Source organism: Mesitornis unicolor, unplaced genomic scaffold (genome assembly GCF_000695765.1).
Source record: "Mesitornis unicolor isolate BGI_N332 unplaced genomic scaffold, ASM69576v1 scaffold18793, whole genome shotgun sequence".
NCBI classification, from domain to species: domain Eukaryota; kingdom Metazoa; phylum Chordata; class Aves; order Mesitornithiformes; family Mesitornithidae; genus Mesitornis; species Mesitornis unicolor.
In genome coordinates this window covers 1-24612 of record NW_010177061.1, presented here as the reverse complement: position 1 = coordinate 24612, position 24612 = coordinate 1, and the positions used below count along the sequence as shown (strand labels likewise).

The 24612-nt window shown below is 45.7% G+C and overlaps 2 protein-coding genes across 2 annotated transcripts in view; one reads left to right on the top strand and one right to left on the bottom strand.

Moving 5' to 3' along the window:
* Positions 1–15246, top strand: part of NME7 (NME/NM23 family member 7) — a gene marked incomplete at its 5' end in the record, with an annotated part of 59024 nt that extends 43778 nt beyond the window's left edge. The window contains one exon of the mRNA XM_010181944.1: positions 15164–15246. Coding sequence (XP_010180246.1) covers positions 15164–15196 — 33 coding nt within the window. The remainder of the gene's footprint in view (positions 1–15163) is intronic.
* On the bottom strand, positions 15239–20330 carry ATP1B1 (ATPase, Na+/K+ transporting, beta 1 polypeptide; the record flags this gene model as incomplete). Its single annotated transcript, XM_010181943.1, has 4 exons — positions 15239–16640; positions 17331–17411; positions 19231–19415; positions 20175–20330. Coding segments are annotated over 4 exons (689 nt in total), but the record flags the coding sequence as incomplete, so codon positions are not given.
* Positions 20331–24612: the final 4282 nt, after the last annotated feature.

Sequence of the window (24612 nt, the reverse complement as noted above, 5' to 3'; positions counted from 1 at the left end):
AGCAGGAAAAAAGGCATAGCCTGCAAGGGAAAAATGAAAGTCTCACAAACACTCATCAAGTATTTTAGTACTTCAGCTGAATTCTCTCTCTCTCGTGTCCACAGTCTGTCTCCTTTATGCTGTGTCAAAGCAGGTATAACCCTATTTTGCTAGTTGTTTAAATTGACCTTGCAGCTGCTATAAGTGAGGTGAGTTGGCCAAAGCAGTTCTTGATCTAGTATTACTCTGACTGCACACTTTGCAGTTTCCATTGCAAACTGGTCATTTTAACAGTCATTTTTTTAATAGTATTTTTTTTGGTAGAGCAGTCTAAAATCCTTTTTTACCATAGGCATAATTGTACACAGAATGTGGCTCTTCATCTGTCTGTAGTTTCTTCTGTAACAGTCCTGCTGTCCAGCCAGCAGTTGTAAAGGACATGGGTCAATGTTCGTTAACATGTAAATAAAGCAGTGAAAGTTTCATTCTGATTGTTTGGCAAATAAGCATTATAAAGTAAACTACAGAAACCCTTTTACTGCTAAGACTTTAATTCTTGGATCTTTAATTCTTTAAATTTGCATTCTGTAAGAAATGTAGTTGCCTGAAAATTTAAGTAAGCAAAATAAAAAATAACCTCTGGATTTGCTTAAGTGCAAGGGTTTGTTACAACTGATGAAAAAGAAATGATAGAGTATACACAGAGATCATCTTTGGGAAGGACTTTTTCCTCAGTGAGCTTTTCTGCAAGAGGAGTTCAAATCCAGTCCCAGAGGTCTCATTTGCTGCAAGCAGAAACCAGACTTTTCTACCCCTTCAGCCCCAGTATCTGTAAGAGTGCTGTACATGCTGGGCTAGAGCAGAGTGAATGTGTGGCATACAAGATGACCATAGTAGGAAACTGAGCCAGATTAACATTGTTAAGAAGTATGCTGTTCAGTAAATCATAGTGAATGTTTTCATTCTTCAGTGGAAACCGGAATATTTTAATATACTGAGTTTAACAGAGCAATTAGTCTCAGCCTTGGAGGAGGTGAATTCAGAGACGGGTAAGGCACTTGTCGTTGAGGAGAATGACCTTGGCTATGTTGGCGCAGTGGAACTTGCTTCTTTTGATATGGCATTAGCATGTTTTCATTACTTCCATCTTCTGGTAGGGGATGTTGCTGTTGCTGAGATATAATGCTGCTGTTGCTATAAAAGCTTTACAGTATCACTGTAGGACAGCTGATTTGTAGAGGAGGAGTCTGGAGTCAATTTCAGAGAGAAATCTGACCTACTAGATTTATACAACAAAGATGAAGGATCCTTTTTAAAACGCCAAACAAAATTAATTTATCCCTGGCAGTCTCTTTCCATTCTTCAGGTGGCATTGGTTTTTGTACGGTCTTAATACTCTTCTGCAGTTACTATCCAGTATAGCTCCAAAAACCAGCCCATATGCAAATTCTTGCACTCCCGTTTTGCTTATGAAAGGTAAGTTTGGCAACGTGAATTCAGGAACAAGAGCTAGGAGCTCTAGAGTTTCATTTCTAACCAGTGCTGATTTTATCTTAAGTGGCTAAGCCACTGTTCAAATTTTGGAATAAAAGCGTTTGGCTCTGAAATTCTATATGATAAAGTTCTGATTTATATTTCTCATCTCCAAAATAAAACACTAAATGCAATGACTTTTAGAGGGCAAACTGCATAATCATTATTACAAATAATGACATGAATTTCTAACACTTTTTTTTTCCTGCCAATTGTCATTGCACGTATGTTGGCAGGGTTTTTGGGGGGAGTGGGTTGGTTTTGGTGTGTTGTAGGGGGTTTTTTGTTTTCATTTGGTTTTTTTTGTTTGGTCGGTTAGTTTTGGTTTTGGGTTGTTTTGTGTTGCTGCTGCTGGTGGTTTGGTTTTGTTGTTGTTGTTGTTTTTCCCCGGAATAGGAAATAGTTTAACTACTCTTCTGAAACCCAGTAAGCTTTCTTGGAGAGAGGATGCTGTGATGTAAGCATTCTGAAACTTGGTGATCCAGAGAGTTGGGCCTCAGGGAACTCTTACAGCCCAAAAGGAGTCAGAGCCTGTTTGATACACCCTGAATGTAGATGTTTACTGCTTTTGGTTCAGCGCTTCTGTACAACCTTGACCATGATTGATGGCTGAACCATACTTTTCCAGAGGTTCCTGTTTCCAGTGCAGCCTCTCCTTACAGGGCTAGGAGCTGCAGAGTGGTAGTCCCAGTATCCCTGAGCTTGAATTGGGTTCGTACGGAGAAAGCCTTGGATGTGTCTGTTGGCTGCTGTGTGGCATGGTTAGGCTATAGCAGCTTGTTAGAGATCCCTGCTACATTCCTGGCTCTGTTGTGACTGCATGTTCTGTGTGCACATCTGCAGGGTCAGCAGTGCAAGATGCTCAAAGGGACCTCTGCTGTTGCCACTTTGTGGCTAGGAAGCTGAATAGCTTGATCTGTGTGTTGATTGGTTTTGTGACTTTTGAACTTCCAAATGGAGATGGGAAGGGGAGATATCTGGTTGACCTACTATCCTATCATGGGCCTTCAATGCACCGTATTTATGGAAGCACAGTAAAGGCATGTTCCTGTATAGAAGGAAACACACTGGTGCTTTCCTGAGGACTCAGGTATTCTTAGTGCTCGGTACTGCTTGCCTTAAGATTTCTCCACCATTCTCTGCAGTTTTCATCACCCACAGTTTAAGAACTAACTGAAATTTGAAAAGTGTTGGCAATGGCAGCTACTGTCTGATTTTCCACAAACAGAGCCTTCTTAGAGGAGATGAGATGGGTAATTGAGGGCTAAACCAAATGCTTGCTGAAGTTAATAGACAAACTCTAGGTGACTTTGGTGGTTCATACTTAGTTGACAGTCACTAGGAAGGGCAAGGTAGTGATCTTTCTTCCTAAAATCATGGCAAAGGAGTACTCGGGGAAAGGAGAGAGAACGGCACTGTCTCGAGAACAGCAAGGACTGATTAACTAAGTAAGGGTCACCTTGTGCGCCTAGTTTTAGAACACTGTACTTAATTAGCGTACTGCAGCAGTTTTTCACTGGTTTGGTTTTTTTGTTAGATCTCTCTTCCATGGGCCTGGAAAAATGAAAGTTCACTTTTAATCTTAAAAAGCTCTCAAACAAACAAACAAACAAACCAACCCCAAAAGCAAATACCAGCACTTACTTCCACCAGTTTGACCCTCTCTTTGTTTTACAAACTACTTCACCTTTTAGGCAGTGACTAAAGCATACTAGAATTAATAAATAACTCACTTCGGCTCAAGAGAGGAGAGGAGATGCAGTTGAGCCTAACACATAACTGGTCACGATGGAAAAATCGGTGTATTTTCAGTTGCAAAGCTGTGACAGCCTTTCTTATTCCTAGTTTAATGATACAGGAGGAGGGTGAATATTGCCCTGAAGCCTCTTGGATGAGCTCTTTGACTTACTGAGTCAGGTGCTTATTTATTCACTTCATAGACTTGTGTGTCCTTGTATAAAATGTATTTTCACAACTGACAATGGATAGACACAGATAGCTCAGAACAATTTGTTTTCTGACCCTTATCATCAGGTTTCCATTTGAATGGGGAAAAGAAAGAAAGGAGGAAGTAGAGAACGGAGTCCGATAGCAATGGCATATTTATGAGATGATAGGGTTTAATGAGTGAAGGCTAAACTATTTTCTTAATTTTTCTGATCAACTAATGTTGTGTAGCACATTCATCCAGAGCAGGGGTTTGCATTTGTTTCCCACATCCAAAGCAGGTACTGCTCTGCCTCTTGACAGATTTGTTTCAATTTTGTATAAAGCAGGTACTACTTGGAGCATGCAAACAATTACAGTACACACCTGCACTCACATTCTTTCTGAGTCAGGTAGAGCAAGGATGGGAACATGCATGTTTTGGATGCCAAGTAAGTGCTCTGTGTAACAGACTAGAGACAGTTTTTCATTTGTGTCTTTCATGTACACATTGTGAAAGATGATTCTGGTTTTCAACTCACTGCCTTTGACTGGAGGAACATTTCTGATAAATATCTTGTTGAAATAGAAGCTTTCAAACCATTGGATCTGATGAATAATCATTCTCTAGACAAAACAAGTTTCCTTTATTCCTGGACTAGTTTTAATTGAAGTACTTAATACAATATGTTGTGGCTTCCAGACTTCATGGTTTATACGCCTCCTTAAAGAACCGAAGGCAAATTAAAAATCAAGCCAGTGAAGGCCTTATTTACATCACTGGATGTACAGCGAGTAAAACTTCCCACAGGTGGTGGTGCTGTACGCACACCTCCTATTTGTTGGGTCCGAAGTGGCTGAGTAACTTTCAGATTATGCAGGAATCCACATAATCGGCAACTATTAAAAAACTGGTAGCCTAGACCTGCAGTTGTAACAAAACCAGTATTTTTGGCATGCTCTGCCTGTAAATTGTTGCTCATGCTGTGCAGTTCAAGGTTTGGTTGGGTTTTTTTGGGAGCAGTTCCATAGGGGCATTTGTACTGCAGCAAAACACTCCAGGGATGATAGACTGCGTGCGTCTGGGGAAACCTGAAAGATCTCTCTACTGAGGTGCAGCTGCTGTGTCTGAGCCATCCACACAAGCTTTATGATCCTGTGCCATGGTGTCTGGGCAATCTCATGTGGGTTTCTTTGCATAACTGAAAAATGCTTAATAGACATAGATGTATAGATGTTTGTGTACTTACACATAGAGGGAAAGCATGCTGCGCCCAGTAAGATATGCATGAAATAGGGTTTCCTGTGAGATGGGTAAAATTTGAGTTCTGGGTGAAATAAGCTTCTCCCTGTTGCTGAGGAAGATGCTGTTATTAGGTGACTAATTCTTCTAGAGGATAATAATGTGGCAGTCGCTGCAGGAGTGTGCTTACATGGGCCTTCGTGTCTCTGGTAGGCTTGCGTGTGAAACTGTGGAGGGGGGTGAGCTCTTAAGCCTGTTTTGATGGAAGTGGAGGATGTGCCAGCTGCCTTCTCAGCCTTGCAGCCCCACAGGCCCTCTTTCCACTGGCTCCTCGTGGTGCTGCATGCGTGCCTCCACATGGCTGCTGGGTGCTGTCAGGCTCCTCCTTGGGCATTGGGACGATGGAGGGAAATGTGTCAGTTTTCAGTGTCATGGGCAGCTTTCCAGCCAGGCAGTAGCGAGGACCTCCTCAAGTATCATTTGCCAGTCATCTCCCTTGCCTCAGAGCTATTTGTGGCATCCACAGACATGAAAGTTGCCTATTGAAGGGGGATGATTTTGCTGTTATTGGAGTGTTTTGTTCATCTTCTGAGAGAGCTGTCATGATGGTTGTTTTTTTTTCCTATCACTTCTTTGCATTTCAGCTGTGCAGTGGTGTTGGAGAGTGAGGCTGGGGATGGGCAGACTGCTGGGAGCTCTGCTTTCTCTCACTCAGCCTCGCACCAGTGAGACTGGCTTACTGCTTTTGAGACATTTAAGCAAATAAGTAATACCATCTAGCTGTGCAGGTCAGCTACAGCAGTCTGGCAGATGGAGACTCGCACAAGTTCTGGCACTGGTTAGATCCAGCCTTGGGGAGATAGGAGGTGGTGTCGTACGATAAGCGGTGACAGGACGGGCCAGTTCAGCAAATGTGTTTTGTCTGGACAAGTGCTGTGAGCAATGAAAACCAGCATGGTTTTCCTCAGACTTAGTATGAACTAAATGCTCTGGTGAGTGTTAAGAGCTGCACTGCTCCTAGGCTTTTGGTGCGGTGTGTCTTCCACCTGCTAGAAGCCAGCTGTCCTTGGTCTTGCATTCCAAATAGTGCCAGCAGAAGCACACCTTATACCTCCTTTGCCTTTATTTGGGGAGGCTGGGGGCGGGGGGGTGTTTCAGCAAGCTGTTCAGTGTGCACAGGGGGGCACTTGCCTTGCAGTGGAGGGACACGACAAATGCCTCCCATAACCATTTCTGTAAGAAGAGAGTCCTGTTACAGAAGCACTCTGCCGACTGCCTACTCGTGTTTTTCTGCTTGCTGTTTCCTCGCCTGCCCACTGCTGTTGTCTCAACACAAGGGCATGCTGCAGCGTGCTTGCTATCATCCTCCTTGGAAATGCCTTCGGACCAGTAGCGAACTGGCTGAGGTTATGGTGCAACAGTTTAGGATGGAAGGCATCAGAGGGACGCAGCTCTGCCGAACTGATGGTTTTGGTGCATTGAGGTATAGGCCAAGCAATTTAATGAAGCATGTCAATGAGTAACTCTCAGAAGCATCAATGTGCTTAGTGTGGAATTTGTGTATGTCGCACTCGGACAAAGGTCTCCTGCATTGCTTGTTACCGATTAACTTGTCTGGTATTATGCAAGCTGCCTCTACCAGCTGAGAACCAACTCTCCCCATTCACAGGGCAACGTAGCTTGTAAAACATTACACAGCAGAAGTGCATAGCATGGCAATGAACCTTTCACTGAGGGCATTTCAGCAGTACAGCATTTCCCTCAGGAGTCTTTAAAATATTAATAAAGAAGCCATTGTTTCACTCAGTCATACGGCAATTTTGCAATGAAGTCTTTTATTAGGGGCCCATACTGAGCTGCATAATCCAGGGTAAGATGCTTTTAATCATCTCCAGTGAAAATAAATTTTAAAATGGAGGGTTTGGGTGAGGTTAGTTTTTGGTGGGGTTTTTTGCAAGTTTCTGTCAAAGCAGTAGCTATTTTTGTCTGTCAGTTGGAAATTTCAGCATCTCCTGGTACAAAATGATTTCTGGGGGAATCTGCCAGATAATGGTTGTTATGATTTGAGTGCTTCTCCATTTTTACTTTCTGAGACTTTTTTCAAACAGCTTTTGAGATACAGGTTGGGAAGAATATGGAGTGTAGGAAAACTTCGTCTTACTTGTTTTTGCATATCAGAGGATGTTAGCCAGCACTGGCATTCTGTCTCACAATGTTTCCTGATGCTGCACATATACTTGTACAGAGAATTAAGTAATCTTTTTGCCCGGGCCTATCTGACGAGCAATTACAATTAAAAATAGCAATAATAAAGCGGTGGATTTTGAACATGTTGGTGATTTCTCTTTGTTAAAAAAATTGAATTATGATATTAGGTCACTTGCAGCCTCATTCTGAACATAGGTTGTATAATTATTATACTTGTGGTCCAGACAGGCAAACTTAACTAGAAACCTGTTTAAACAGAGTTGTGAAATAGTTCGGCTCTTGTGCTTCCACTTCTGGGCAAGATCCGAGGTCCAATTGCACCTTGTTCTGCCAAGTCTGAGGTTTATAAGTGCCAGAGAGGAGAAGTTAACGAGTGTGAATCAAGCGGCTCCCAAAGCTCTCTAAGTTTCACCTGATCCTGAAGGTAACCTGCGTGATAAATAAATAGGGCTTGACTTTTGGCATGTGTTCGTGTTGCGCTGAGCAAGGTGATTTTGTGGAGGGGAGGTCAAGGCAGAGGGAAGGCGTGACGCTTCATGAGAACTCATCTGAGGCCCAGTTTGTGCCTTTGAGGCCACTGACTTCTTTGGTTCCCTCAGCATGTTCTCATTTTGAACCAAGCAGCCCAGGTTCTATTCCATTACTCCTCTTTCTCCAGCTGAAGCATAGCAACAATTTAGCTGCAGCTCAGCTGCACGATGGGCAGACTGCAGCAAAGAGGAAAGCCCTGGGGAATAGTGTATACAGCAAAAGCAGTAAGGGAACACTGTAGGTACACAATCACCTAGAAGCCCAGAATCTCCTTTTGTTTCTTAAGCAAGGGGTTCTACACCTTTTTTGGGGTAAGGGAAGCACTGTTTGCCTGTAGCACACACTGCTGTGTGATGTAAATATATTTTAATGTGGATTCTTGTTATTGACCTCCGCCAGTTACACCTCCCACCTATCTCTTGAGTCAAATAGGCAAGTGATTAGCTATGTTGGTACTTTCTGTGTAGGGTTTACCCCTTCCCTCATCAGTGCAAACTCCGTGACTGACTATTGTAAACTAGCAGTAATTAAGGGGAGAATCTAAGTCAGCTATCTGCATACATGCACTGAAATGTATGTGGAGCGTGGGAGGAGAAAAAACCAAAGCCAAATATGTTAATAAGGATAGATGACTGTGGAAAAGATTTCATAGCTCGCATAGATGCTAACACCATGCAGTATCTTGAGTTAAGAGTACATCAAGCTCTAGAAACCACTTCTTTCTTAAGTACTAAGTAATTATTCAAAGTGTGGTGTCACAGCAGTATCGGGTTTGTGTTGTGATAGTACTGGCACTGGCTATGATGATCTTGTGCCAGCAGCTCTGCAAGCAGAGAACGAGATAGCAGTGGTCACCTGGAAGGACGTTGGCTGTAGCCTAGGGCTCCTCGAAGTCATTGGGCATCTTCTGCTTTCAGTAAGAGCTGGATTCTCCCTCATTAACCCTAATTACACTGGCATATGGGCAGGAATGATGTTATCTACAAATATATCTGAAATATGTTGGCACATCTCTGAGCAAGTGGCTATTCTCTGAAGTGGCCAGAGTTGGGCAAGTTTCCTTTCTGCATTGGTGTCAGTGGTAGTCACTGCTGTTCTGCTGGGGAGAGTCAGCATGCCAAGACTACCCAGCCACTCATCAGGAGCTGTGGGGTTTCTCTGATCTTACTCAGTGTGGCCTTACTCAGACCAGCTGTTGGTTGGGAACTTGGTCACTCGTGTGTTACTCAGTCTAGTCCTGTCCTGACAGTACTCAGCATACAGCAGGAGAGTTGAAATCAGAGAGAGCTGCTGAGACTTGAAATAAGCTCTTGGCCTCTTAATACTGACCTGTCCCACAGGTGAATGTTGCTTTCTAGATTCAGCAGCATTGCTCAGAAGGTACTTTGAGCACTGTGCTGTGGGAATTTATGCCATTAGTTTGGTGGGACATTGCCCCACAGGGGCTTGTGATGTTGCAGGCAAGGCCACTACTGGGGTGGGGTTTTTTTTCAGAATGTTAGGTTACTGTCTTATCTGTCATAACTTTTACCCTGCTGCCTGGTCTCCTGGCCAAATGCTACCTTGAAGAACATCCTGGTTGCTCAGGAAGAGCTGTAAATGCCGGCTGCCTTCTACCTGGTTTATTTGCTTGTTGTTTCCATTCTTACTTGAATCCATAAAGTGGGTGGAAACTCATCCTTGTTCTCTCTCTGTGACCACTTCCTCCTCTGTTAGCCATCATAGAATCATAGAATGTGTTGGGTTGGAAGGGACCTTTAAAGATCATCCAGTCCAGCTCCCCTGCAGTGAGCAGGGACATCTTTAACTAGATCAGGCTGCTCAGAGCCCCATCAAGCCTGACCTTGAATGTCCCCAGGGATGGGGCCTCCACCACCTTTCTGGGCAACCTGTTCCAGTGATCCACCACCCTCATATTGAAGAACTTTTTCCTAATATCCAACCTACATCTACCCTTTTCTAGTTTAAAACCATTACCCCTCATCCTATTGCTACATGCCCTAGTGAACAGCTCTTCCCCAGCTTTCTTATAGGCACCTTTCAGCTATTGGAAGGTCACTATAAGGTCCCCCTGGAGCACTTTCAGTGCTCTCTGAGCAGGCTTGGAGAGCCTTAGCTCAGCACTGGCGAGGATCTCCCACAGTGCCTATGGCTTGTATGAACACATCCCAACCAGGCTTTACCGAGACACTTCAGGTGGTAGCAGCAGGGGCCCTTTTGAGTGGTTTTATCCAGTGTTCAGGATGTGTTTGCAGCTTGCATCAAGATCCGTGGTGCTGTGCCTGGCGTCTTGTCTGTACCTAAGCTGGCTGGTTCAGGAACATCATACAAGAGCTCCACAAGAGCTCCTGACTTTGGGGCAGGCAAATGTCCCCCAGGATAAGCGTGAAGTGCAGAGGCAGTGAGCCTGGTGACTCAGTGAGCTGCTTGGGATCCTGGGGAAGGCAGCACTCGCTGTCACGTGCTTGTTTTTCATGTGTGGTGGGAGCCAGCACCTTTCACTTTATTTAATTCCAGGGGCCCTACCAGGCCAATGATCTCTTCTGATGGCAACCAAAGATGCTGGTAAAGGAAGAGTAGAGCTCCTGGTGGGAGAGTCCTGATATGTTCAGCCCCAGCTACTGAGCAGTTGGTTTATACTCTTGGTTTATGGAGTGGGGAGATTCAGTGAGCCTGTACATTCTTATTAAATCTGCAGGTATCTATACTTCAGAAATCAGTGGTCCAAGCAGCACAGTAGCTATGTATGATGTAAAAACAACACTTTGTTATTGTAAAGAAGTTTTGTGTTTCACTTATTTTTCTTGTGGTGTAAATAGCATAAAATCCACTTTTTTGGTGTTTTGATTGTGGTGTAAGAAATTCTCGTCTTGTCCTCCCATTTACATCCTGTCTGGAATTCGAATTTCTCAAATCTTTTATTTTATGGAACAATTTCCAAATCGCTTCCATTTCCCTTCTTTTTCACTGCATTTTCAGAGCTGATCATAACCATATGCAATGTTCGAGGTGACTGTCTTAACAGCACATGGCATAAAAGCAGAATATGCTCTATGTTATCCTGTAGTGTTCTTTAGTAAAACCTTCCTTTACAAAGTTTTCTTTTTTGGTGCATAGAGATTTTTATCCCAGCTGTACTTAAGACATTAACTTGGACAGTTGAAGTGCATGTGTACAAATTGTTCTGCCTTGGGCTGCCTGACCGGCTTCATTTCTTAAAGTGCGTGACGCTTGAGAGACAGGCAGGAGTGAGTAACTTCCCTTCTTTTTTCTTCCTGGGACTAAACCCTCTTCAGGTTCACATGGGAAAAGAATTCTGTATTTTCAGAACAAGTAATGCAGTGAGAAATAGAGCCTCTTCTTTGAGGATTGCTTGTGGCTGGAAGGATGGCATGAATCCATGGGCTTTTTGGTGTGTTAGTCTAATGGTTTAGTCACGTGAGTTGGGTGAGCAAACTGTAGCTGAAATGCATTTTAGATGTTGGCAGTTCTACTTGCTAACAGAGTTGGCAGGTTCATGCTAATGTACAAATGCAGTGTAATGTACAAACCAACATCAATGGGCAAAGAGAGATTTTTGGCTCCTACTAATGACCTCAAACGGAGATAACCTGTAAAAAATTGTAAGACCTAAGTGTTTAGGGAAAGTCTACTGTTGCTGAAACTTTTGGCCAGCAAAGACTCTCTGGATCATGTGCCTGGATCTACACTGAACTGAGGAGAGTAGTGGATTTGAGGTGAGGGTGCTGGAGAGTGTCTGCCCAGCTGCATGAAAGGCACTGGGATGACGGGAGCACCTCTCCCATGAAGACAGGCTGAGAGAGCTGGGGCTGTTCAGCCTGGAGAAGAGAAGGCTCCAGAGGGACCTTATTGCGGCCTTCCAGTACCTGGGGGGGGCCTACAGGAAAGCTGGGGAGGGACTTTTTCAAAGGGCACGTAGTAATAGAACGAGGGGTAATGGTTTTAAACTAGAAAGGGTAGATTTAGGTTGGATATTAGGAAAAAGTTTTTCAAAATGAAGGTGACAGATCACTGGAACAGGTTGCCCAGAGAGGTCGTAAAGGCCCCATCCCTGGAGACATTCAAGGTCAGGCTTGATGGGGCTCCAAGGATCACTAGTTAAAGATGTCCCTGCTCACTGCAGAGAGGTTGGACCAGATGACCTTTAAAGGTCCCTTCCAACCCAACACATCCTATGATTCTGTGATTCCATGACTGACAGGCTCTGAATGAATGCAGGGATGAAAAAACCTTTCATCCAACTTCATGAGCGCAAGTTTTGCAGAGAGCGTGTGTGACTGAAGCAGAGCTGCGTGGAGCTGAAGCAACTCTCAGCTGCTCCTTGGCAAAACAGTTTATAGGTCAGAGCCAGAAGGTCACACTCACCTGTTATTGCTTCCTGAGCATTAATAATACAACAGTTTGTTCCTGGACAGGAGCTAGAGCAGGCGTAGCTGCATGCTGTAAAGCAGGGAGATGGTTCCTAAGATCTGTGAGGAGAGTACGGATGTTGAATTTGATCCTCTTTCCTCCCTGGGAAGGAGTGAGCACACCCGAATGTTAGCATCATCTGAAGGGTGTTTGGGTGGCACCTGTGAAATGCATTTGGTTGTTTCAGATCAGTTCCTGGTGTGGGTTCAACCTCTGCCACCTTTGGGTCCTGTAAAGAGACCAGAGGTGTGCTTGGTTCAGAGAAGCTGACTTTGCCCTAGATCAAATGTGTGTCTTGTTGAGGTGTTTTGTACGGGCACAGCTCCCTTTTTGTGTTTTATACTGCACTTGGGCCCTGGGACAGAGAGGAACTGTATTTCCTAACATACAGAGTGCTTTGGAATACCTGACCCCCATCTAGATGCTCAGTGCAAGTACCTCCAAGTCCTGGATCCCCTTGGAGTAGGGTCTTTAGAGTGAGGTTCTTCAAGCTGTCTCCAGTGAGTGGGGTGACGGATGGGCCTTGTTTCTGGTGCTGCTTGTCCAGCGCTGCTGTGCTCCCAAGGGTGAGGTTCTTGGAGGGCAGGATCCTTTCTGTGTACCACAGACATGGCAGCTCCTAACTGGTTTTACTGGAAGCTGGGTGGCAGCTGACCCACATAAAGATGATAATTATATATAAAGAGAACATACCGGCGCCTAGCTCTGGACATCATACAATACATCGTGTGCTTGTTCTGATGGCCGAGCCTTGCCACTACAGCCTGTGTGGATTTTCAACAGTCCAGTAAAAGTTACTCGAGGAGCAAGAAGTTTTCCGTAGGTTGTGAGTTGTGAGTAAGCTGAGGTTGTTCAACCTGGCCTGGGAAAACTGGCTGCAGAAAACCAGGGGCTTTTAAGGACTAAAATAACGCTATGCCTTTTGTTGCTAATAGCAAGCGAGCAAGAGCTGGGAGAGGGCAGCGTTCACCTGCACCAGTGTGTGCTGCAGAGCAGCTCATTGCCTGACCCGGGGAGGCCACGCAGCCCTGGCCGGGGCAGCGCAGGAAGTGGTGGCAGCTGATGCGGCTCTCCCGAACCTGCCCCATCTCAGGGCAATGGGGCCTGTGGTGGTGGCGGCGTCTCTGTGCCCCGGCCTGGGGCTGGACCCAGGCCTGTGACCCGCAAAGGAGCAGACCCCACTGCCCGTGGCCTTTTATTTTTGCTCTTGGCACAGCTCCCGGTGCACACTGAGGGTCGTGCCGGGCCTGTGCCCCCCAGCCGCCCTCGGCCAGACTGGGAACACAAGCCCAGAAGTGCCAAAGCTCAGAGCTGTAAAGCCGGTACCTGATGTGTGCTGGTGCAAGTGCTCATGCAGACATGGCCTGAAAGGTTCTTGTTCTTAAGCGTGTGTGTGTGTGTGTGTGTGTGTGTGTGTGTTTTTTCTCTCTCTCTCTCTTTGCTTTTTTTTTTATTAGTATTTTTGTGTGTTTCTCTAACCTTGAAATGCAGGTGTCCTATATCAACAAGAAGGGCGATAAAATCCACTTTAATGGCTGCAATTATACTTAACTATGTTGAGCCAATCTGGCAGAAAGAACAACATGTTCAAACCGGCAGTTTATAGTGTAATGTCCTGTTAGGCAGTAAGGAAAGTGCTGCCTTCCGTAGAGAAGGAGAATAGATTTTACATAGGCAACACAGCACAGATTTTAAAAGAAAAAATTAATCTTGCAAGCAATGCAAATTTTAAATTGGGTTGCTGAGATGTCACAGCTTGACCACCTTCCCCTGCTCCCCCATCACTTCAGGGCTTTTGAGCAGCCACTTGGCACAGCAAGGCGAGCAGCATCTTTTTTGGGGACAGGGAGGGGCCTGACACATGTGTACCAGAGGTGTCATGAGACCTGTGAATAGTTGAGTGGGTGCAAGGTGCATGGCCGGGGTCAGTGGCCAGGATGGGCCATCCTGCTTTCACTGATATACTAGAAAGTAATGGGGGGGGGGTGTTGGGGTGTTAAAGGTTTGGTTTTGCTTTATTTCATGTGCCATTACTAAGACTAAGTTATACGAGGTCTTTTATGAGGCCTTTTGGCACTTGCTGACAGAAGGCAGCACAGGCACCATGTTTCCTACAGTTTACCCCACCCCTGGAATAAGCCATTATCTTTATTACCGCTTCATGCTTGGACTTTGAGCTTATATGGTAAAATAAAAGGAGATAAATTATCTAACCATGAGTTGGGTCTTTGGTAAATGATGCAGTAGTTCAGGGTGTTTTGGGTTTTTGTTGGTGGTTTGAAGGGATTGGGTTTGGGTTTTTTTTGGCCTTTTTCTTTTTTTTTACTACCCCAGGCCAAGCACCTGAGAATTGAACTGTGGGGGCAAGCTGATCCTACCAAACCTTGAGCCACACCCCCCTCCCCTGCAATGGTGGCAGTCATTGCTGGGGGCAAAATGACTCCCTTTCCTGTAGCTCTTGTGCAGGTGGTGCTTCCTTCAGGGCATATTTCAGCGCTTTAATCACAGCATCTTTGTTAAATCCTTGCCTGGCTATAAACACACAGCAGTAAAGCAGTTGAAGGCGAGAGTTCCACAAGCTCCGTGGCAGCAGCATAAAACAGCCCAATGTGCGCGCCCAGCACCACAGCGTACCGTCACTGCGCTGGTCCTCCTAGCAGATGGCAGAAAGCTCAGCAGCGTGGCTTTTCTAGCACCATGTGTTCCGACGAGGAAGGCTTTATCAAGCAGCTTGCTCTAGGACAGCTGTGTTTTGTCACTTCACACAAATTCTCGCTCGTAACCGGTGCCGCGCAGCATCGAGTGCTCCTGGCTGCCGCAGGAAGCCAGCTGCCACACCGCGTCACGTCTGAGCGCTGAGCCCTGGCCCAGCAGCCACACACAAGGTGGTGCCGTGAAACTGTTTCTGCTATGAATGACCTGGGTTTGCACCCCTCCCCTGGCCCCTGACCTGTAACTCAGCCCGCTGGCAGACGCTTTAATCCACACTAGGGATAAACCATTTTTACCTGTAGTTACTGCTGGAATGGGCTGCCCCTGCAGAGGGGAACACACCATGGGAATACATGGAAGACTTTTTTGGATTCCTGAATGGTGCAATGACCGGTGTGTGTGTCACAGTGGCCTCTTGGCACATCTACTGCTCAGGGAGGGGGAACCAACCACCACCCAACCCCTCTGCTCCTGAACTCCTGCATAACTCAGGCGCTCAGAGGTGAGCACAGCAATTGAAGGTGCTCTGGATGCACACTGCAGCTTGCAGCAGCTCTGCCCTTCTCAGCATGTCCAAGATGTATTTTCTGTTCACAACAGGTGCAGTACTTCTTCAAGATTCTGGACAACTGAGAGCCTCCATCCTCGCCCAAGGCAAGAGACATGCACACAGGAGTGTGTTCATTCATTTATTTGTCCAATGTTTCAGCCTGACTGAAATACATGACCAACAAGAGCACTGTACTCCTGGCTATTGTTACATGAGAGAACATAGAGTTTTGCACTTTAGACAACATTTAACACCATTCTATGGGGTACTGCATTGCTTTTATAAAGTTTAAAATAAAGATTTATTTTCAAACATGTGACTTTGGTTTATTTCATACATTACACTTTCTTGCAGAAAAAATAAAATTGTACAACTGCATAAATATAAAATTCTTCCACCATGAAAATGGTCAAAACATTCAATAAAGACATTAGCACCACAGTGTGCGATGCCTCCAGCAGGAAAAAAAATTGAAAATAAAAGAAAGAAAAAAAAAAGAAAATATACAAAGCAAAGAGTTATGCCTATCACTGGGGAGAGTGATAGTCTGACCCAGTCTCTCACACAACATACCGGAGGATGAGGGAAAAGGTGGAGAGAGCATTCGCTACAAAGCACAGTACACAATCATCTATTCTCTTCAACTTCATTTAACTTAGGTTCCCCTGCCACCCCTCCAAATAAAATACCCTAACACCACAGAAAAGTCAGAAGCTGTATGGAGTGCTGTTAAATAGAGTCTCACAGGTGGGCCTTTCTTTGAAAAGGAACAAAATAATGAGAAGTATCATGCCAGTTCTAGTCCCATTGAGTATTTACACCTTGGACAGCAAAAGTCTTTGCTCACAAGAAGTAGAAAACAGATACAATACATGGCTTGAAAAATGACCAGAGTATGCACCTATAGTACTGTACACTAAATAAAATACACAAGGCAGCAATACTTAGGGGCCAGAAACACTGCTTACTACAAGTCAGTTATGGAATCATAATTTACAGTAAAAATGGGCATGTCCCAAGGCTCAATTTTCTTTTCTTTTGTCATTTACAGTAGAATAAATATTTGTCGCTATTGCTACACTTTGTTTACATTCTAACCTAGTAAATGCAGAAAGCTAGTGTAAAGCATATAGATTACGTGTAGGTCCCATACGTATGACAGTTTGTTCAAGACTAGTAGGTTTTCTTTTTTGTTCTTTTTTTTTTTTTAACCTTTTTTAATGGCTAGGAGGAGGGGAGGGGAGAGAGTTGTGCTTACAATCAGCTGCTTTTTATGTCAAATTTAATATCAAAGCGTCCCTGGAAGCGGTCTTTGTCACTGTAGACGATGTTCTGCCCATAGGCCCTGCACTCCACACGCACCTCCACGTCATAGGTCAGGTTGGTGAACTGCACCGCCACCAGCGGCTGCAGGTACCGCGGCTGCAGCAGCTTCCCGTAGTAGGGGTAGTACTGCAGGGCAAAGCCAGGGTAGCCACCCATCCCATAGTACTCCACTGTGCCGATCTTGTCTACATCTTCGTCTCTCTAGGGAGGCAGCACAAGGAAAAGCAAACGATGACAGTCACCCAAACTCCACCTTTTGCAGCCCTCTGCCCTAGCAGCATCTGTTTAGCATCAAGACCCTGACCTCTCTTTGGTGATCGCTGACTTTCCTCAACAGCACGAGGAGGGTCCTGATGGTGGCAAAGGGCCCTTCAATACTGTCTACCCAGCAGCTACACAAGCAGCACCTCCCAGCACACATCTGCCAGGAAAACAGCTCTGCTTTATTTAAAAGCTCAACCACTTCTTGACACACTCAGAAGCCACCACAGCTTCCTGTCATACCAGTGCACTGCCTTTGGTTAATAAAAATAAAATTTAAAAAAAAGGCTTGCCCTTTCTTAGCTGCTTTACAATGCCAAGTAAAATACCTCTTCCCTAAAGTCGTTTTTTGAGCCACCCCCTCTAGGAGCTCTGGAACAGTACTTGGAAGCAAAATGGCTGGTTTTGAGGGTACTCTTTGCTATCTGGCCCTGCTTTTACCCCTCCCTATGAGGGCAGTGCTGTCATTTGTCACCAACAGGCTCTTGAGAAACTCCTGTTCTGAAAGGGGAGATAGCCAAGTAAGAACCACTGCAGTTGTCTGCAGAGAGGGTTCGCTACGCTCGGACAAAGACTTAGGGCCCCTTCCCCTGCAGCTTCCTGACTCTGCTCTCTTGTGTTTCAGCTTACCTTGGCAACGCAGTGAACAGGGATGAGATAGGGGTTGTATTTTGCCATAACCTCTGGAGGAAGGCTCTCATTTACCGGAGCCTGGAAGAAACCCAAAACAAGGGCACGTTACACACTGCACACTTCTCCACAGGCTGCAGCACCTTTGCAGCAGCAAAACTCAATGGTACGAAACACATGCCAGTAACCAGGCTCCCTCCTAGCTCAGTTTCAGAGCCAACAGCTCTTGGTGGTGACTCTTGGGCCAAACTCACAGCATAACACAACCAGAAGCTGGGGTTCTTAACCCGTGCTGAGCTGTTGCCGGTTCTCACCGCTTCACTGCTGTGGCTACCAAAGCAAGCAGATCAGGTTATTTTCCCTTTCGTGGTGTCGCTGCAGAGCGCCAGCCGGTGGGACTTGTCTATGCAAAGCCCAGGCAGCACCAGGCAGAGATGCGCTGCTGGAGGATTTGCTGCCTGCCCGGCCAGGGAGCACAGCAAGGACTGGAAACACACAAGAAGGAAAACAAGGAGCGGCAGTCGCACCCCAACCTTGCCAAACTTCAACACGTCCTGCAGGGAAGGACAAAGGCCCTGAGTGTATCAGGGAAAGGTGGGAGTGCCAGCTCTGATGCTGGCCTCTTAACAAGTGTGGCAGGCTTCGCTTCCCAGCCTTGCAGGTCTCAGAAGTGCTCCACACACATCTTGCTCAACCCAAGCGCTACAGAGTCTGTGCTGGAGGGCGGACTGAGGGACACAAATGTTGCCTAGGATACATATTTCTGAAGGAAATGTGTGCAGCCATTCCTTGACCCTGCTGTCTAGGGCAGTCTTGAGCTCTTCAGAGCTCTGTGGCAAAGGAGAGAGGAGCACACCAAACCCTTCTCTTCCCCAGTCACCAAACACGCAGCTTACGTCATTCCAAAACCACTGCATACCGAGCACAGCACACTCCTGCAAAACGCACCCACTGTTGTGGATCAGATGAGCCAAAATTCAACTGATTTCTTTTAGCACACAGTAGGCTGCTTTTGAAGAAAAACATTGCTCCAAACACATTAGCTGGACAGACCCCATTCCTTGTCCATGAGCACAGCGACGAATGGAGGTGAAGGGGGTTTAGCATCTCATTTGCACTGCTTCCCATCCAGAGGGAGGAGTGCAGGTTTTGCACATCACCTTGTTCAATAACATATGCTCTGCCACTGAATTCTTAGGGAAGTTTTTAGCATTTAAATGTGCTGGAGAAGCAACTAGAAGTAAAAGCCACTCCTGTCCAGACTAACATCCTTCAGGTGCAGCACAAAGCAAGCAGGTGACAGAGACATCTGGGAAACTGCATTCAATCACCTAAAGATGTCCTGACCTTTCTTGCAGCAAGAGCTGTGTCTGACTCTCAGACATAGTTTACACTTTATAGACTGCGTATCAGTCTGATAGTGAACACTAGCATGACTTCATTTAATTAAGTGGTTTTTGCAAAGCAGGCAACTCTACACTGCCTGAGGCAAGAATGGAGTAGACTGGGGCATGACACAATGTCCTGATCTTATTGCAGACAGAGTCAGCCTGGGAGTCCTATAGAAGCACACAGGAACTTAAAATGGGTTTCATCATTTTAAGAAAATTCCCCATTAGAGCAATTTGGTTAGCAGGCTCAGAAGCTATCAGAAAAACAACCAGGACTTTGCACTGTGAGGTTCATTGCTACTTGTTACCAACTTGGTGGTGTGCAGTTTTTGTTGCATTTTAATGGCAAGTATTTTTAAAGCCAGTTACTCAAATCATCTCACAATTTCTCCTCTGCAGAAGGGGTTTAAGACTGATCTCCCTCCAGACAGAAAAGCAGGCACAGCAAATCTGCAGCCAACTCCTCCTCCTTCTGAGCAGCTTCAGCTGGAAAGGGAAGAGATACTTGCCTTAGGTTTGAAGCCAATAATTCTGTTGAGCTTGACAAGGATGCATGGTTTGCCATCCCTGTACCCAAAGGAGGGATCATTTATTCCAGAACAGTTTTCCAGCCATTCACGCTTGAACTTGCAGACTTTCTTCTGGCCTTGGGCGTCATTATATGGTCCTCTCTCCTTGTAGTCAGTAGGGATGTCTGTCGTGACAGGGGAATGAAAAGACAACCGTATGCAACGTGGCCTTTTGCTCGTCAGGAACAGCAACACTTACACTGCACTGCGTAGGCAGGCTCTCCGCCTTGTCCAAACAGGTAAGTGACACCACAGACCTGCACCCAGCCACCCCCCACGTGTGGTCTGCTCCCAGACCAGCAAGTTTGCAGGAGTTTGGGGTTTTAAACTGAGGATTCTTACCGAGTAGAAGAGAACAAACACATATTTAATCCACCGGCTCTGATATTTTAGTTTTGGGCAGCTTTTACAACTGCGTTCTCCTCAGATTTTACATGCACACATTAAGAAGTGAGTCTTGTTCTGCATCATTAGATACAATCTATTAAAGGTTAATACCTCCCAGATGTTTTGCTGCATTGCAGTAGGAGGACTGACACTGGCTTTAGCAAAGTCACCAGTAAACCCCCCTGGCTTTCAGAGATGGTAAGGTCAGCACCATAAGCTTTATAGAGTCAGCTGTAACCTCCTCGGAGTGAAATGCGGGAGTTCCCAACCATGTAACCTCTGCAACAAGCTTAGGTACATCCCTGGCCAAGTCTGGTCTGTGCAAACCCACCATTTAAGGAGCAGCCATATGAGCGAAACCAGAGCCTGCCAGCTTACCAACATGCCACTGGCTACAAGAAAACACAGCACCCGCCACTGCTCACCCTCGCTTGTGACAGACCTGACACAGAGACACTGGTCAGAACCCTCAGCTGCAGGAAATAACCAAGACTTACCCCCACAGTCCTGAAATATGATGTTTTCAGTCTGCTGATCTGCACTGTAGTCCTTCAAGAACTTCTCAAGGTTCTTCACATACGGCTCAAAACTCTTGGGATCAGAGGCAGTAAAGGAAATTTCTGTCTTTTGCACCTGGGGAATTTGAGTCAGTCCTAAGAAAAGCAAAACCAGGAAGAAAACATTGAATACACCTTAAAGTTGCACAGCCTCTGGGCAACACAATGCACACCGAGCAAGTAACTCATTTTTCAGACTTCAGGACTTGCACAAAACAGCTTAAGCTCACTAGAGAAGAGGCTCTGACGGGCTCTTATCTCCTCTTTCCAACAACAGTCTGGAATATTCATCACGATGTTTACATCGCTGAGCAGATAAAAATCACAGACGCCAGAAAAGAGGCTATAAGTCAAGGTTTTCCCCAAGAAAAGCAGTCAACCACAGGTCCCCCTGCCCACTTCTGCCTCCTCCCCAGAACAGAAGGGAAGCTGTGTGTGTGTGAGACCAACCACACACAGCAGAGTCCCACAGAACCACAGGTGGGAGGAGTTGGAAGGGACCTCTGAAGATCATCCAGTCCAACCCCCCTGCCAGAGCAGGATCACCCAGACCAGGTCACACAGGAACACGCCCAGGTGGGTTTTGAATGTCTCCAGAGAAGGAGACTCCACAACCTCTCTGGGCAGCCTGGTCCAGTGCTCTGCTACCCTCACAGTGAAGAAGTTTTTCCTTATGTTTAGGTTGAACCTCCTGTGTTCCAGTTTGTGACCATTGCCCCTTGTCCTGTTGCTGGGCACAGCCGAGAAGAGTCTGGTCCCATCCTCCTGACACCACCTTTTAGATGTTGATAAGCATTAAAGAGATTCCCCCCTCAGTCTTCTCCAGGCTAAACAGACACAGATCTCTCAGCCTGTCCTCATATGGGAGATGCTCCAGTCCCCTCATCATCTCAGTGGCTCTACACTGGACTATCTCCAGTAGTTCCTTGTCCTTCTTCAACTGGGGAGCCCAGAATTGGACACAGTATTCCAGAAGCCCACTCTTTCATAGGTATTCCTAATAGGTTGACTGGAAAGCCTGCAAAATGTGCTGTGTGCTTAGGACCAATATCAGAGCTGCCCACTCATGAATCCTCACAATCAGATATGAGAGGTTCCCCATGCCAGGTCTGGTTTCTGCTGGTTGTAATCCACATTGCCTTTGTGTAACCTGCCTGGTAGGATGCAGGGCAGGAGACATTTTCTCACTCAGTAAATTCATCAGCCTAACTGCTTTCTCTGGCCTTTTCACTCTGTAAAAGCAGGTATTTCTGACTGCAGAAACAGTCTTCTGAGCTCTCTAATGGGAAGCTCATCGCTGAGTAGGTGAGTAGGAAATGCCACCACACAGGAGAGATGCTTAAAAGACTGCCCTAGATTTTGAGATGCATAACTAGCTCTGCTTTTGACTTTAGGAGGATGAACAGAAAAAGAACACAGGGAGAAGATAAGGGACTAGATACACAACGCCTACAGATGATGGAAAACGCCAACCCCTTTGCTTTTCATTACAGGACTTGGAAATAGTCACTCCTGCATGATGTTTAGGTCACATTTTAATTGAATGCACTGATGCACAGCTAACACTTCAAACTTAAGTAACAGGACCTGGAGTTCATGCTGTTTTTGTGGTGGCCACTGTAATTACTGAGGTCTTGACTCCCATGCAGTTTGTCATCTCCATTTTAGCGAGAACAAGAAAAAGGAGCAGCATTTGCCCTGACAGCTTTCAGAACAGGCCTGTTGCCAACACATTGCTCTGGTGCAAACCTTGGGCAGCTTAGGTGGCTGGCCCCAGCTCACAGGAGCTTGTGACCCCAGCGATTTTTCCAAAGCCACTCGAGTGCTTCTGCTTAGTCCCTCCTCAAGCCAGCTCACCACTTCCCCCCCACTACCCACCGAGTTGGAATTTGTAACCTAGGACAAAGATTAGCTTTGTTCCCCTCAACGCAGCTCCCAGTAGCCAAAGATAGCGAGACACCCAGTGAGTAGCTCAAGGTTTCAAGTTTTATTCCAGGAAGCAGCTTTAACCACTCAAAACTCCTTCTGGTACAAGCTGACCAAGTTAAGCACTGAAAGTTTAAAAGCAAGTCACTACTCCACTAGCAGAATCACCTTCTACCTTCCCAAACTCGGTGGCTTTCAACCCCTTTTCAAGCAGTTATTTGTATTCTTGCTTCACAAATGGCTATAAATAAATACACATACAATAAATAGGCTGGGTTCAATTTTAGTAAGGGACTTCAATCCTGTCTTGCCAACACCTCCTCATGTTACCCCTCAACTGGGAAGCCACTTGAAGTGGCTCTCTGGAATTGTAGCAAAGGCAGGTCTTGGTCTCCCTCCTGGGCCTGCCTTTTCCAGAGTTCAAGTTACAGGTGTGTCCCTCAAGTGTATAAATATAAAATTTGAGAGAGCAGGCTTGTCAAGCTTTGGTCAGGCAGTTCAGCCATAAAGCTTTGCCCTGGACCTCAAAAACCAAGGAAGTCTCCACCTCTGGTTTTTGCCTCATCCAAGGTCATGCATAAATGCACCCCTGCAGGCATGGTAGAGGTAAAGAGAAGGATACCAATAATAAATAATAAATAAAATATAAATAAACAAATAAAACACTACTCCTGGATAATGAGTGGCACCTCTGTTCTCTGGTTAGGAAAGATAACCAACCCCTGTCTTGCAAGCCCCTGCAGAGCAGCCCTGAAGCCCAAGCAGCATCTCCATCCCCATACAGCCGCTCCAGTGGCCAGCACAGGAGAGCAACCCTTCCTGCCAGAAGACTCAGCCCGTGGCCACAGCTGGGCTTCTTCCAGCCAAGCTTCAGGCATTTACATGGGCTTGGATGAACCAGGCTGGGCTGGGCTTTGGTACAGCAGGCACTTAAAAGACAAGAACAAAGCAGAGATTGGTCTTCCCACTTATGAAGTGAGCAAGCAAATTTTTGTGACAATGAGAAGCTTCTTATGAAAGCAGTTTTAACCCAATTAAAAATGTATTGCTAGCTTCCACCACCACCTCTATTCTCACATGTCTACAACTGACTGGGCACAGAGTCCCAAGCACAGATCTATCATTTCCGTCATTGTTTTCCATCTGTACATCCCATAGCCACAATAAAAGCTGAGATACTGTTAGCAAAGCAGCACAATCAGCAAACCCTTCTTAAGCAAATTTAAGTTATTGGGGTTTTTTTATTTGGGGTTTTCTTGGTTTGTTTTTTTGAAGTGTCGATTTGGTATGGCAAGAGGAAGTAACCTCTGCAGAACACTTCCATAACCTCCTCTCATCCCCGTCAGGGGAACTGAAGCAAAGTGGGGACAAGAAAAAAATTACCAAGCTGAGCCATGCCAGTGCTACCTACCATGGGTTGCTGGACACCTAAAGTGTGCAGCTCAAGTACAGTACAGGGAAGAATAAACCTCTCTGGGTTTCATGCACATGAGGAAGCCACTCATGAACAAGCCCTGTGGGAGGGAAAAGAAACAGAGCCTCAAGTGGTTTCATAGACAGCAGCCTGAACAACCCTCTCCTCAACTGTTTGCCACAGTTCTGCCTTTTATGCTGTTAACATAGTGATGCACCATGGTGCCATGTGTGGTGATGCTGACATGAAGAGTCCAGTAACTTACCGCTAAGGAAATACTGACAAATTACTTTTGACAGTTTCCACAACTGGCTCTTAGGAGTGCATTGCCAGGAAATACACTTCCTGTCTCCACTTGACTGACACTGTCCACATAAATCCCGAGTGATGCTTTGACTTGGTAACAGACACCCCCTTCTGTTGGTTTGCCAACTCTGTGGATATACCAAGATACCAAAACCAAAAAAAGTGTGTGAAGTCGCCTATTTTTTTTTCTTTACCAGCTACATTTCCACTTCCAAAACACCACTGCAGATTAAAATCACATTTATTTAGCTTCACTTAAAACCAGATTTTCAACACAGACTTCATTATTCTAAGCTGCAGGAGCAAGACTTCAGGAAAGTGTCCTAGTTTCTTCCTCTTCACCCTCAGAAGTGGGAAGTCAGGCTTCTTAGTAGGAACGGTTGTACAAGTCCATAGCAACCACTTGCTTCATTGTGCAATGCTTATTTCCAAGTACTGTGCCATCTTGATTCAGAATGAGTCTGAACACTCCCGGGACAACGCAGATGACAAATCGAGTGCTCACTGCACCATTTTTATTTAGCACACCCCTAGCTCACTAAATGCGAGTCTTCAAAAGCCTCCATACCAAGTGATGCCCTTCCAAGCTTCCAGACACTCTTTACCTCACCCCCAAAGTGCAAAAAGCAGGTGCAATTTTTGTAGAAATGCAGTTATCTGCCTGGCAGATAACATCCGGCTCGAAGGAGACGCTAAACTTTACCCCAGGCTCCAGTATAAATTGGGGAATGA